Below are 14,932 nucleotides of genomic sequence, written 5' to 3' on the forward strand. Positions count from 1 at the left end.
ATGCATTGTAGTCATCTAATACATTATAATTCTGAAGGAACTTTAATATTTACCCAGTTACTTCAAGCTGATGTAAGATAAGGCTTAAAGTTTACCTAGCTTTTAGAAAATATACTTGCCTGACCAGGCAGTGGCCCAGTGGATAGTCTTGGCCTGGGACGCTGCTGACCCAGGTTCCAAATCTCAAGGTCACTGGCTTGAGCATGGACTCATCCAGCTTGAGCATGGGATCATAAACATGACCCCATGGCTGTTGGCTTGAGCCCAAAGGTTGCTGGCTCAGCTGGAGCCCACCCCCCAAGGTACATATGAGAAGCAATCGGTGAGAAGCAATCAATGAACTAAGGTGCCACAACTATGAGTTTGTGCTTCTCATTCACCTTCCTTCCTTTCTGTCCTTCTCTCAGGGTGTGTGTGTGCACGCACACATGCATGTGTGTATATATATCACTTTTCCAAAAGTCCCTATTTAGGCATTTTTAGGGGGAAAAGGTTTACGTTTGCTTATTTTGCCCTTTCCTTTTTGCTCGGGAAAATAAGAGTACCACCAACAGTAAGGCAGTCTTACACCTTGGGCTAAGAGATATGATCCTTGTTCCCGAGTCCTTTGACCTCTCAGAACCTGTTTCCTCACTTATGTAGTGAGGTGGTTGGTTTAGATGATTAATAAAAGATGTGATTAAGATATTGCTTAGATCATGCTAGATACTTTTAGAAATATAAAGATGAACATGACATAGTCCCTGCCTCAAGAAATTGAAAATCTATAGTAACATGGAAAATAAGGCACACTAACCCACAATTTATCATAGACCATATAAGCACTATAAAGGATAAATGTTCTACAGTTCCTTATAGGAGTTAATGCTCATTTGACTGACGGTGGATGGAAACCAGGTAAATTTCATGGAGGAGGAGGTAGCATTTAAGCTTTCAGGATAACAGGGAGTTTGAAAAAGAGAAAACTAAGCAAAGATTCACGGACAGAAAGCAGAGATGTCCAGAAAAAGGGCAAGGCCTGAAGAAATGATAAGGACAGGAATCAGGAAAAATATTTGGAAAATGACAAACGGTCCACTTTTGGTAGTATATGGTAATAAAACATAAAGCTGAGAAAATTGAGGTCGGACTGTTTTAAAATTGAATTGGTAGGCCCTGGCCGGTTGGCTCAATGGTAGAGCGTCGGCCTGGCGTGCAGAAGTCCCGGGTTTGATTCCTGGCCAGGGCACACAGGAGAGGTGCCCATTTGCTTCTCCACCCCTCCCCCTCTCCTTCTTCTCTGTCTCTCTCTTCCCCTCCTGCAGCCGAGGCTCCATTGGAGCAAAGATGGTTTGGGCGCTGGGGATGGCTCCTTGGCCTCTGTCCCAGGCGCTAGAGTGGCTCTGGTCGCAACAGAGCAACGCCCCGGAGGGGCAGAGCATCGCCCCCTGGTGGGCGTGCCGGGTGGATCCCAGTCGGGCGCATGCGGGAGTCTGTCTGACTGTCTCTCCCCGTTTCCAGCTTCAGAAAAAAAAAAACTGAATTGGTAAATGGCAAACCAGTCCTATGCTTAAAGATGATTAACCTGGCAATGGTAGTTAGAAGTAAATGCTAAAGGGAAGAGACAAGAGGCAGAAGGCAGTTAAGAGGTTACTACAACAGACCACGTGAGCGGCAAAAAGGGCCTGAGCCAGGCAGGATAGCTGCAGTGGTAACAAGAGAGCCCTTTAGTCACAATTCTAAGCCAGCAATGTAAGTTGCCACTGACCCAATCATCTAAATAACAGGTCATGACAGGTAAAAATTATTGAAAAGAAAACCTAAGTTGAATATAAGTTTCCTGATACAGAATGAAGAACAAATGAGGCCAAACCTATGTTGAATTTAGAATTATCACCACCCTTCAGGCCTTATACTCTCACCAAGGCACTCAGCCAACTGTGGAAAAGGAAAAGAAACATATACAGGAGACTCAAGAAACATCTTATTAATACAGTATTTATTTGTCTTCCCTCTGTCAAACCCTGAGCCAACCATTTTCCCCAGGCTTCCTGGGAGGTATAGGAAAAGGAACACACAGGGCAGGCAAGTCACGGAAGAACTATGGGAGGTGGAGACAGCTCCTTCACATGGCGAAGAGGATGAGAAAGGCCACCATCAGGCAAAAGAGCCCCATGGCCTCTGAGAGGGCAAACCCCAGAATGGCGTAGGAGAAGAGCTGTTGCTTCAGAGAAGGGTTCCTGGGAGAAGGGGAAGAAAAAAGACTGAATTTCTAGTCCACACAAAGAACAAACATCAAAGGTGGGCTCAGGGAGAATTCATCCCCCCCAACTCAGCATATGTGACCAGTCTCTCAGGCTGACATCATCCTGCCCAAATTCTTGCCCCAATACATCAAGGGTTCTACAGAGACTGAATGAGGGGGAACAGACATCAAAATTCTATAACATGGCCCAAACAGACATTACCACCTCTACTGGGTCACCCATATCATCATCATAACTAAGACCTCTGGGCCCAGACTCTAAACCCGCGGGCCGCGAGTTTGAAACCCCTGCTCTAAACTATCCAGGGCCCAACCAGGATGGAAGAGGTATTTGAAATGGCAGGGCATACCACAGTAGCGTTTTCAAACTTTAAGCAGAAATCTCAAATATGAAACGTATAAAGGCCAAACTGCAATGGTTAAAAAAAAAAAAAAAGGGGGGACTGTAAAAGCTTTTCTGACTGGTCTCCCCTCTTCTCTAAGACAGTCTCTGGGGCATACCCTCAGAAACTCAGGGCTTTAGGGACACAATGAGAAAAACACTGTTCTAGAGCAGTGCTTTTCAACTGCCAGTCCACCAGAAATTCAGGACGGTTAATTCTTTATCTTTATTCATTTTGTATTAATTTTAAAGAGAGGAAGGGAGAGAGTGAGAGAGGCAAGAACATCAGTCTATTCCTGTATGTACCCTGACAAGGGTTTAAACCAGCAATCTCTGTGCTTCAGGACGATGTTCTAACTAACCAAGTTATCTGGCCAGGGCCAGGGTGGTTAACTCTTTCACAGACTGGCATGAAATTTCTGGTGGTCCAGTGGTTGAAAACCACTGTTCTAGAGGAGTCAAGGGAATGACCACCTTTTCTCATTTCAAAATAGTCAAAAGATTTTGGACTTTAAAAAGCTACACACGGCCTATTGGTTTAGATGATATGAATCAAAATGGGATAAAGAACTCCCAACTCTGAAAGTCAATATATAATTTCTATTTCCCTTACTCTGCCACCTCTAAAAGCCTTCATGGATAAAGTAAAGCAACACCAACATTAAACAAAGTTTTGGACATAGAAGCAGTTAGGCTTCTTGTTTCATACAAATCCTGAAAAATAAACTTATTTTCCCAAAGACAATAAGAGACCTTGAAGGTCTCTAGAGAATTAATTTATTTCTAACAGCAAGTTGCCCAGAGTTGGTGGGGACCAAAGAGTCCCAAGTGTCAAGGAGCAATGGCACGAACTGCAGAAGCAGTTTTCCCCGGAGTGACACAGGGCAACTCCCAGCAGTAAAGCCACTCTACTGACTCAAGTAGGGCTCTCGGCCAGAGGTAGCAAACTTTTTCTGTAAAGTGCCAAATAGTAAATATTTTAGGCTTTGTGGGTCACATACAGTCTCTACTGCCTTTTTTTCATGACCTTTTAAAAAAATGTAAAACCCATTCTTAGCTCAGCCATACAAAATCGGGTTATGGTCCACCTATTTTAGTGTGCCTATTCCCACTCTAAACCAAAGCTGTTCAACAATGTCATGTTATCTACACTGTCCAGTACAGTAGCCACAGGTAACATGCAGCACTTAGCACTTGAAATATGGCCAGTGTGACCAAGAAACCAAAAACTTAAACTTTGTTTACTTTTAATTAATTAAAATTTAAATTCAAATATTCACATGTGGCTAAGGGCTATGGTATAGGATAGTGTTGTTCTAGATCCCTAAATATTTCTGCCCTGACCTTTGGAAAGCACATCAGAGAGACAAGGGAGGTTCCATCTTACCTGGCATAACCAATGATGAGGCTCCCAAACACAGTCCCAATTCCAGCCCCAGAGCCTGCCACCCCCACTGTGGCAGCCCCAGCCCCGATGAACTTGGCTGCTGTATCAATGTCCCTTGAAATGGCACTGGTCTGGAAGCTGCGGCTAGAAATAAGTGAGGTCGGGGTATGTGGGGCTGCCCAGCTGCCGAGGCTCTGTGAAAAAGAGGCATATAGGAGGTCAAATTTTTAGAAAACCCTTTTTTGCTTCGGAAACTTTTGTACCATTTAAATGCTTTATGATGTCAAATCCCATGTTTTTTTCCTCCCAAATAGAAAACCTTTTTACTTCCTGGAAAACTTCCTAAAATGCTGCCAAGAACTTTTTAATGCATGAAGTAGACTTCAAATACCTTTAATATTCAAGTATGCTTTGGAAGTATAAGACTAAAACCAGGCCTGACCTGTGGTGGCGCAGTGGATAAAGCGTCGACCTGGAAATGCTGAGGTCGCCAGTTCAAAACCCTGGGCTTGCCTGGTCAAGGCACATATGGGAGTTGATGCTTCCAGCTCCTCCCCCCCTTCTCTCTCTGTCTCTCTCTGTCTCTCCCTCTCCTCTCTAAAATGAATAAATAAAAATAAAAATAAGAAGACTAAAACCATAGCCCTGAAGAGATCATCTTTCTGGGACTAAATGTTCCTAACTGAAGTAAGTAAACGAGGCCAAGTAAAGGCAGTCATCAGTGGGACCAGGGCATGTGCAAGCAGTGCCAGAGCTGGAACAGAGCATATATGCCACCAGGTATTCTTCATCTCCACCTAGAGCCCACGGGCTTGATCCTTCACTAATTTTCCTCTGCGATGACTGTCTCCTGTGCTCCTCTCCTATTGGTTCTTCCAGGTAACCCTCCAGACCACTCACCTCCAAACCATAGGCCCAATTCCACCTATAAGGTACCTCACCTCATCTGTCAGTGTCTCTGGTCTGTTCAGCACCACTGCAGACAGTGACCGGGTCAGCAGCTGAGAGGTGTTCCTGACCTAGCAGAAATGATACAAGTCAAGGAAGGCTGTGAAGAGTAGTTTCAGAACCACCTTAAGTTGTTACTTTATATCCCTTTCTTTCTTTTTTGTAACAGAGACAGAGAAAACATGAGAAGCATCAAGTCTTCGTGTGGCACCTTAGTTGTTCATTGAGTATTTTCTCGTATGTGCCTTGACCAGGGGGGCTACAGCAGAGCAGCGACCTTTGGGCTCAAGCTAGTTACCCTGTGCTCAAGCTGATGAGCCTGCACTCAATCCAGATGAGTCCGCACTCAAGCCGGAGACCTCGGGGTTTTGAACCTGGGTCCTCCGCATCCCAGTCCAATACTCTATCCACCGCGCCACCGCCTGAGCAGACTTGATGTCCCTTTCATTCTCTCAAACTTAAATTAGAATCTTGGATCTTTTTTATTTTTTGACAGAGACAGAGAGAGGGACAGATAGGGAGAGAGAGATGAGAAGCATCAATTCATTGTTGTGGCTCCTTAGTTGTTCATTGATTGCTTCCTCATACATGCCTTGAGGGGGGGTGCTAGAGCAGAGCAAGTCACCCCTTGCTCAAGCCAACGATCAGCCGCTCTATCTACTGCACCACCACCTGGTCAAGCTTGGATCATTTTTTTTAGCAAATTCTATTCAAGAACCTCAACATTTCTCATTTCCAAGGCTTTTTTGCTTTAAGAAAAGGAAGTCTACTTCTTTTGGAGCTACCCTGGCTGTATCCAAATTTTGAGAATAGGAAAAAATACTAGCCTCAGAAGCACTTGCTTCTTTCAGTAAGAGATTTATATTAGTAATGGCTAGCCCATAAGAAGGAAGCCAATGACTGGAGCATCTTTCCCTAAATACATCCTTCTGAAGATAGGAGATAGGCATAGAAATCCATGTCCTAAATTCACCTCATCCTGGTTGCCTTTTCTGACTAACCCCAAGCCAGCACCTCCAAGGTAGACAACACGGTGGTTAAGAGACAGGATTTTATGTGTATTTTAGCTTCCCATCCAAATTTAAGTTCCCAGAGGGGACTCTTAGCTATGGTGCTCTGACACTCAGGACAAAATCCTATACACAGTGAATACTCAATCCAAGTTCGGCAATCGACTTTATGTTGACCATTTCTAGCTGGCTTCTAGTTCACAGAGTTTTAGGACAGAAATAACCTGATCTATTTTGGGGGGGGGGGTACAGAGAGATGGACAGATAGGGACAGATAGGGAGAGAAGCATCAGTTCTTCATTGTGGCTCCTTGGTTGTTCATTAATTGCTTTTTCATATGTGCCTTGAAGGGGGCTCACCAGCAGAGTGAGTGACCCCTTGCTCAAGCCAGTGACCCTGGACTCAAGCTAGCAACCTTGGGCCTTAAGCCAGCAACCATGAGGTCACGTATATGATACGTTCAAGCCAACAACCTTGAGGTTTCGAACCTGGGTCCTCTGCATCCCAGTCTGACACTCTATCCACTGTGCCACCGCCTAGTCCAGCTGAAATAACCTGATCTTAGTATAGATTCTCATTTATATTCTTTTTCTAAGATTGTTGGATGAGTCTGACCAGTGGTGGCACAGTGGACAGAGCGTCAACCTGGGATGTTGAAGTTCCAGGCTGAATACCCTGAGGTCGCCAGCTTGAGTGCACGGTCACTGGCTTGGCTTGAGCCCTCTGGTCAATGCACGTATGAGAAGCAATCAAAGAACAACTAAGGTGATGCAACTATGAATCGATGCTTAACTCTCTCCTTTCCTCTCTCTCTCACTCTCTTAAAAAAAAAGTGACTGTTTAATTAGATGAACTAACGAACTATCTAGTCTACAAAGGATATGGGGCAGGTAAGCATTCATTTTCTCCTGTCAGGCTAGCATAGCAAAGGATCTTCTCTTGGCCCAACTGTGAAGAACAAGGTGTTGCAAAGAAGAGAAAAGATGCCTCTCCTTAAAAGGAGGCAGATACTTACCAAGGAGGGGGTGGAAACAAACTTGGTGCAGGCGTACATTTTCAGGGGATGAGGGGCTGTGGCAGGAGCTGGAATTATAGAAGCAGCATTGTAAACGCTGTCCTTGCTCACTAAAGGACACCTTTATTAGCAGAAAAGGGGCTTTGTAAAATTTAAATGGCCCAGAGAGCAGAATGACTGACCTCAAGTCTTAAAAAAAAATGGAATTAGAAACCCAAAGTCAAGATTTCCTCTACACAGCTTCCAAGACTTCTTATAATCAAGTCACTTCCCCTGGTCTGAGCAAGTAGCCATTTGGTCTCAGCTTTAAGAACTTTTCTTCTTTTCTATAGCCTCACAAGCTGGGATTGTCATAATTTTCTCAGGATTCTACTCAACAGGAACCCTTTTCAAGACCTCATTGTCTGGGCCTAATAAAAGCTGCCTTTTAAAGACTCTTGGGCCCTGAACAGATAGCTCAGTTGGTCAGAGCATTGTCCCCGTGCAAAGGTTTGTGGGTTCAAACCCTGGTCAGAGCACATATAGGAACAGATGGGTGTTTCTGTCTCTCTCTCTCCCTTCAAAAATCAACTAATTAAAGCCTGGCCTGTGATGGCACAGTCAACAGAGCATCGACCTGGAAAACGGGAGGTGCAGGGTTGGAAACCCTGGGCTTGCTGGGTCAAGGTCCCTATGACAAGCAATCAGTGAACCATTAAAGTGAAGCAACTGTAAGTTGATAATTCCGGTTCCACCCCCTTCTCTCTGTAAAATCAATAAATAAAAATTAAAAAAAAAAAAACCCATCTAATTAAAAAAAAAAGAGACTCTTGGGAGTTACTTGTAGAAGACCAAGACACTGGAAGCGTCTCTAATAACCTTTTTACTTATCTTTAAGCATTTGATTCCCTATTTCCTATATCAGGGGTCCCCAAACTTTTTACACAGGGGGCCAGTTCACTGTCCCTTAGACCGTTGGAGGACAGGACTATAAAAAAGACTATGAACAAATCCCTAGGCACACATCATATACCTTATTTTAAAGTAAAAAAACAAAAATGGGAACAAATACAATATTTAAAATAAAGAACAAGTAAATTTAAATCAACAAACTAACCAGTACTTCAATGGGAACTATGGGCCTGCTTTTGGCTAATGAGATGGTCAATGTCCGGTTCCATATTTGTCACTGCTAGTCATAACAAGTGATATGACGTGCTTCAGGGGCCGTGACGTGTATGTCTTGCATCACTGGAAGTAGTACTGTATGTGAGTGACGCCGCGCTTTGTGGCCCGGCATCCGCATCCTGCGTTCCTCTCACTGACCACCAATGAAAGAGGTGCCCCTTGCCTGACCAGGGGGTGGTGCAGTGGATAGAGCGTCGGACTGGGACGCAGAGGACCCAGGTTCGAGACCCCGAGGTCGCCAGCTTGAGCGCGAGCTCATCTGGTTTGAGGAAAAGCCAACCAGCTTGAACCCAAGGTCACTGGCTACAGCAAGGGGCTACTCAGTCTGCTGAAGGCCCGCGGTCAAGGCACATATGAGAAAGCAATCAATGAACAACTAAGGTGTTGCAACACGCAATGAAAAACTAATGATTGATGCTTCTCGTCTCTCTCCATTCCTGTCTGTCTGTCCCTGTCTATCCCTCTCTCTGACTCACTGTCCCTGTAAAAAAAAAAAAAAAAAAAAAAAAAAAGAGGTGCCCTTTCCAGAAGTGGGTGCGGTGGGGGCCGGATAAATGGCCTCAGGGGGCTGCATGCGGCAGACCGTAGTTTGGGGACCCCAGTCCTATATCAATTAACAGGGTAAGGAAGATCAATGAGAAACTCTGCCATTACTCTGATTAGCAATGACTGTTAAAGTCCTAATTTTCACCACCATACTAAGGAGTATTATTCACTTTTGTATCCAAAAGATCTAAGACAATGTTGAAAACCTGTAGGTGCCTAAGATGTTAGAGCTGAACTTACGAAAGGAGAGGATGAGTCAAACATCTAAAGGCAGGGTATCCCTGGCCAGATAGCTTGGTTGGTTAGAGCCTCATCCTGATATGCAAAGGTTGTGGGTTTGATCCCCAGTTTTGGCACAGATCAACGTTTCTCTCTCTAAAGTCAATCAATAAATTAAAAACAAATAAATAAAGGCAGGGTTTCTCCAAGTGAAGTGAGAGGTCCACCTGAACTCGAGTTATCTAACGGTAAGGATGGCATATGTACTAAAAATGCATATTCTTGGGTCTCACCTTAGACCACCCTAGTCAAGATCTATGGGGTTAAGACCTAAATACTCTTTATTTCTTTCTTTCTTTTTTTAAATTTTTATTTATTGACTTTGAGAGAGAGATATCAATTTGTTGTTTCACTTGTTTATACATTCTTTGGTTGACTTTAATTTTTTTTTTTACTTTTATTAATTTTTTTAGAGAGGAGAGAGAATGAGAGAGAGAGAGAGAGAGAGAGAGAGAGAGAAAGAGAGGGAAAGAGAGAGAAGGGGGAGGGAGGAGCAGGAAGCATCAACTCCCGTATGTGCCTTGACCAGGCAAGCCCAGGGTTTCAAACTGGCAACCTCAGCATTCCAGGTTGCTTTATCCACTGCGCCACCACAGGTCAGGCCTAAATACCCTTTATTTCAAACAAGCTTCCTAAATGATACTTAGCCACTCTGAAAGATCTTCTAAAAATTATCTTGAAACTATGGTAGTGGTAACGCCAGCACTTAAAACTCTTCTCACTCATAAGTGAACGCTTTCTAATATGCTAAAGGTTAAAATACTCACTGATTACTTAGGCCTGTTAAGTGATACTCCCTTAAATGAGTTGGACTTGGCCCTGGCCAGGGAGCTCCGTTGGTTAGAGTATTGTTTCAATATACCAATGCTTAAGTTCGATCCCATCAGGGCACATACACTGAATCAACCACTAAAAACATGAATGGAACAAATGATGTTTTTCTCTCTCTCAAATTAATAAAAAAAATTTTAAGCACCATTTAAAAAATAAAAAATGAGTTGGACTCATATTTTCCTAGGTTATACTTCTGAATCCAGAATCTTAAAGTTACTTTTAGATTAATGGATGTCTTCAACTCTATTCCCATTGAGAACTCTGATTTCTGCACATATATAACTTTAAGGTTTTCTTGGGTCAAAATCATTTCTTAGGTTGCAGGTTCAATTCCCAGTCAGGGCATACACGGGAAGCAACCAATTAATACACAAGTAAGTGGAACAATGAATGAATTCCCTTCTTCTCCTTTCTATGTCTCTAAAAATCAATCAATCAATTAAAAAAAAAAAAAGTTAAGCCCTGGCCAGACAGTTAGGTTGGTTGGAGCATCCCCCAGAAGTGCAAAGGTTGCCAGTTTGATCCCTGGAATATGGCACACACAGGAGCAACTCAATGTTCTTGTCGCTCTTTCTCTCTCCCAATCTCTGTCTAAAAAACTTTTAAAAATCATTTCTGCCTGACCTGTGGTGAGTGGATAAAGCGTCGACCTGGAATGCTGAGGTCGCCAGTTCAAAACCCTGGGCTTGCCTGGTCAAGGCACATATGGGATTTGATGCTTCCTGCTCCCCCCCCCCCCTCTTCTCTCTAAAATGAATTTAAAAAAAAAAATCATTTCTTTAAAGCTTTAAAAAAGGACTGTTTTCCCCCCAAGGAATTAAACCTCATCAGTCATTTGTAAAATATAGCTTAGAAGGATTAAAGGAAATAACTGATGTAGAGTTTAGTGTGAAGGTGGTGCATAAGACAAAGGGTGGCAATTCAGCTTGCAAGAAATGCAGATTGTTCCATTATTCACCTAACCTGGGCAAGTCTGCAACTGCTGGCCTACAACACTTCAGACCATGGCACCATCCAGAATCAAAGGACCTAAATCATCATGGTCTTCTTCTTCCATGTATATCAATCACTGAGTTACAGGGCTGAGGACTTAATATTAACTATTCCCTTACTAAACGTTTTCCTTTTGAGGGCAGATTCTGGGGACTCTCAGTAAATCTTTGACGAAAGCTGTTAGGGGCAGATTATCCCAAGGAGGTCCTATCCTACCCTCTTGTGCCTGCTGTCTCAAACAGAAAACTATTATTAGTTCACCACTTGTGTTTTTTTTTTTCAACTTCTCTGCAGTGGAAGGAAGAGAACAGCGAGACAACCAATGGTTCCCAAAAAGCCGGGCTCTTTTCTGCCATAGCTCACCCGGATCACAGACTGCAGGAAGTGTTTTGGCTATTTTGTTCACTTCCACTACGTTCACGGTTTACTTTTTTAAATTGAGGGGTGCTGACTAGAGGGTTTGTTGGTTTTGTTTTGGGTTTGTTTTTTTTTTGTATTTTTCTGAAGCTGGAAACGGGGAGAGACAGTCAGACTCCCGCAGGCGCCCGACCGGGATCCACCCGGCACGCCCACCAGGGGGCGATGCTTTGCCCCTCCGGGGGCGTCACTCTGTTGCGACCAGAGCCACTCTAGCGCCTGGGGCAGAGGCCAAGGAGCCATCCCCAGCGCCTGGGCCATCTTTGCTCCAATGGAGCCTCGGCTGTGGGAGGGGGAGAGAGACAGAGAGGAAGGAGAGGGGGAGGGGTGGAGAAGCAGATGGGCGCTTCTCCTGTGTGCCCTGGCTGGGAATTGAACCCGGGACTTCCGCACGCCAGGCCGACGCTCTACCACTGAGCCAACCGGCCAGGGCCAGGGTTTGTTAGTTTTGGATGATCCACTATCTCTACTGCTCGGCACCTGAGGTCCTTCAAGTCTGGAGGTATCAGGGTAAGGAAGGCACGGAGTCAAGATGAGAAAACAGGAGGGGAGAGTCTGGGGGTTGTGATAACTCTGAAATGGCAAGAGAGTAAGAAAAGAGCATTTGTAAGGGCTGAGTCGGGACAGATGAAATGAGCACTCCGGAATTTGACTTTCGCCAGCACCAAGGCGCTCTCCCCCAACGAGCCACCCAAGATGGCGCCAGGTCAGCGCGACTGGAGGTCACCGCACGCGGAAGGGGCAGACCTTAAGGCGTGGGGATACAGGGAGCGAGGGGGGAGCGTGAGAGCCGGGGTGGAAGCATACAAGGTAAGGGCCTCAAAGCATCTCCACGAGTGAGGGTATCCGCGCGCGTGCGCGGCGCACAGCAGGCACGAGGGCCCAAGCCTTACCTGCTCCTACTGCGGAGAAGACCGAGAGGGGTAGGGGCGGGGGGCTGGGGGCCGGGAATAGCGACAGGAAGGCTTGGCGCACGCGCGGCCGGATCAACGAGTCGCTCCGCCAAGGATAGAATGATTGCAATGGTGAGGCGGCCGCGGCGCCACAGCGCCGCCTACCACCTCTGTCGCGGCATTCGACCAGTCGCTCCACCTGGCGTTGAAGAGGAGAAAATGTGCAGACTCCGCAGTGTAAGCAGACCTGTAATGTGGTCTGCGGTTTGGTATGTACCCCGTTTGAGATCTTGGACTCGCATATCCTTCCCAATCGTGCCCAGTCACATTGAAAAAAAATAATAACAAACAAACAAACAAACAAACAAATAAATAAATCGCCTGACCAGGCGGTGGCGCAGTGGATAGAGTGTGGGACTGGGATGCGAAAGGCCCAGGTTCGAGACCCCGAGGTTGCCAGCTTGAGCGCAGACTCATCTGGCTTGAGCAAAAAGCTCACCAGCTTGGACCCAAGGTCGCCGCTGAGCAAGGGGATACTCGATCTGCTAAAGGCCCGCGGTCAAGGCACATATGATTAAGTAATCAATGAACAATTAAGGTGTCCAAACGAAAAACTGATGATTGATGCTTATCTCTCTCCGTTCCTGTCTGTCCCAATCTATCCCTCTCTGACTCTCTCTGTCCTTGTAAAAAAAAAGGAAAAGAGAAAAAAAAAAAAGAAAGAAAAAATAATTACCCAGAAAGTCAGTATTAAATAGCATACGATCTGTATTAGAGTTCAGTGCCCAAAATGTAGCTGGAGGGAAATGAAGACATGCATACCTGCCTTCTGTTGCTCTCGCAATCCTGGCTTTATGGATAGGAAATCCGTTTAATGGGGATACAGGAAAACGCCCAAACTACCTCTGGTGGCTTCGCATTTTATTCCCCCCCCCCTCTTTTTTTTTAAAGACTTTATTCATTTTAGAGAGAGAGAGAGAGAGAGAGAGAGAGAGAGAGAAGGGAGGAGCAGGAAGCTTCAGCTCCCATATGTGCCTTGACCAGGCAAGCCCAGGGTTTTGAACCAGCGACCTCAGCGTTCCAGGTCGACGCTTTACCCACTGCACCACCACAGGTCAGGCTCCCTCTCTCTGTTAATTCCAGTGATCAGCCATGAGAAAATCAGCGTCAGCGAACCAGAAGATAGGGGCTATGCTTGGGACTCGAGCACCCTGACTCCAAGTCCTGATACATTCAAGGAATAATGGGCATCAGTGACCTGCCCAGGCCTCTGCCCAGGCTTCATTTACTCGAGTTGAGATTAGCAGAGCTCCAATGAGATTCTCCAATGAAAACCTCTCAGTATCTCCCTCCTGCCCTTGTCCCTTGTCTTCCCCCTATGTAAGGAAGTGGGGGAAGGACTTCCTGGCTCTCATTGCTGCTTCTAGGCCTCTATCTCCCAGACAAGGTATGATCAGCCCCTTTGGAAGAGAAGGATGGCAAGGCCTACCTAGTTCCCCTCACTTGCGAACCCCAGCCACTGTGACATCGTGCATGGACGTATAAGAGAAAGACTCCTAAGATCTGACCTGTGGTGGCACAGTAGATAAAGCGTGGACCTGGAACGATGAGATCGTGGGTTTGAAACTCTGGTCTGGGCACATATGGGAGTTGATGCTTCCTACTACTTCCCACTTCTGTCTCTCTGGCTTTCGCTCTCTCTAAAATGAATAACTAAGAGAGAGAGAGAGAGAGAGAGAGAGAGCTCACCAAACCCCCATAAAAAAAAAAAGAAAAAGAAAGCCGCGGCTGTAAATAATATCAAATCCGCCGCCCTCTGAGGGGCCGTTTGTCCTCCCCTCCTTGGCCCCGTCCTTCCCGCCGCCCCCTCCCGGTTCCCGGGCCCCGCGGCGCCCCGGCCCCGAGCTCCTCCATTTAATCGGATTTGGGAGAAGGGGAGGATAAATCATGGCAGCAGCTTTACGGTCCCGGAGGAGAGGCGAGCCGCAGCCAGGCACACCCCGGCCGGCGATAAAAACCGCCGCTGAAAGCCCACGGAGCAATTTCCCGGGACCCCGAGCGACGCCATCACAGGAATGTAATTTTGCCCGGATGAGGCCCCGAGTTTAATTATCCTCGCGGAGGAATTTCAATGCGGCCAATCCATCTTGCAGGCGGGCGGCAGAGGGATTTATATGGGCCAGTTATTTCACACCGATCCTTCATCTGCATTTTTATGGCCCTGAGCTCCTGAAAGGGGGGGGGGAGTGGGGAGAAATCGGAGAATCGGGGCGAAGAGAGAAGTCTCCCACCCTTCCTAAATCCATGATTTCAACTGAATGAGGATTCTCTCTGGTTCCCTTGAAAGTCCCAAATCCCCCTCCAGTGGCGGTGGGAGAAGAGTTGGTGAGGTCTGAAGCTTGGGAGCCTTGCGAATCGATCAACAGGTATTTACCAAAGTACCAAGGCGAGCTAGGCACAGTCAGATGCAGTAAAGAGCAAGGGAAGACGGGCCAGCAAGGATATCCCCTGAAATCCCCAGACACACCCACTGCGCCCATACTGAATTCCTTTTAGCTCTCAGCTTCACGTCATCCGAGGCAAAAAAGTCCACAGTTCTTAGGGCCACTACCACCAGTTTTCGCAGTTGTTGCAACAATGTAGACCCCTTTCAGATGTCGCTAAAAATCCCAAAGGAGGTTTGGAGAAGGGGCTCTGAGGCAACTAAAGCTGGCTCCTCCCCAAAGTTGTTAAAGCTTGCCAGGTTTAATTCTCCCTTTCTCCCATTCATGGGGCTCTGCATTCAGACAAACGTGGTTTCCCAAATTGCTCTATGA

The 14,932-nt window shown here is 46.0% G+C and overlaps 1 protein-coding gene across 2 annotated transcripts; it reads right to left on the minus strand.

Annotated features, from left to right (window-relative positions):
- Window positions 1–1,961: 1,961 nt before the first annotated feature.
- On the minus strand, window positions 1,962–12,243 carry ATP5MC2 (ATP synthase membrane subunit c locus 2). Of its 2 annotated transcripts, none has more exons than XM_066369607.1 (5): window positions 12,117–12,243; window positions 6,988–7,055; window positions 4,956–5,033; window positions 4,015–4,208; window positions 1,962–2,219 (listed from the first exon to the last, which is right to left on the minus strand). In XM_066369607.1, exons 2-5 carry the CDS (start codon window positions 7,024–7,026, stop codon window positions 2,105–2,107), a joined length of 426 nt encoding a protein of 141 aa, XP_066225704.1. In that variant the 5' UTR covers window positions 7,027–7,055; window positions 12,117–12,243; the 3' UTR covers window positions 1,962–2,104. The 2 variants fall into 2 exon arrangements, with proteins under 2 accessions (XP_066225704.1, XP_066225705.1); XM_066369608.1 differs by lacking the exon at window positions 12,117–12,243 and adding an exon at window positions 10,438–10,550.
- Between the last annotated feature and the right edge of the window lie 2,689 nt (window positions 12,244–14,932).

The sequence above is a fragment of the Saccopteryx leptura genome, chromosome 2 (assembly GCF_036850995.1).
Source record: "Saccopteryx leptura isolate mSacLep1 chromosome 2, mSacLep1_pri_phased_curated, whole genome shotgun sequence".
In the NCBI taxonomy this organism is placed as follows: Eukaryota; Metazoa; Chordata; class Mammalia; order Chiroptera; family Emballonuridae; genus Saccopteryx; species Saccopteryx leptura.

Bases quoted from the DNA above. Each gene is read 5' to 3' on its own strand.
- ATP5MC2 (XM_066369607.1), bottom strand. From the start codon at position 7,026: ATGTACGCCTGCACCAAGTTTGTTTCCACCCCCTCCTTG. The intron at 5,034-6,987 runs GTAAGTATCTGC...CATTTCTGCTAG, and splicing joins TTGTTTCCACCCCCTCCTTG to GTCAGGAACACCTCTCAGCT. The intron at 4,209-4,955 runs GTGAGGTACCTT...TCTTTTTCACAG, and splicing joins CAGAGACACTGACAGATGAG to AGCCTCGGCAGCTGGGCAGC.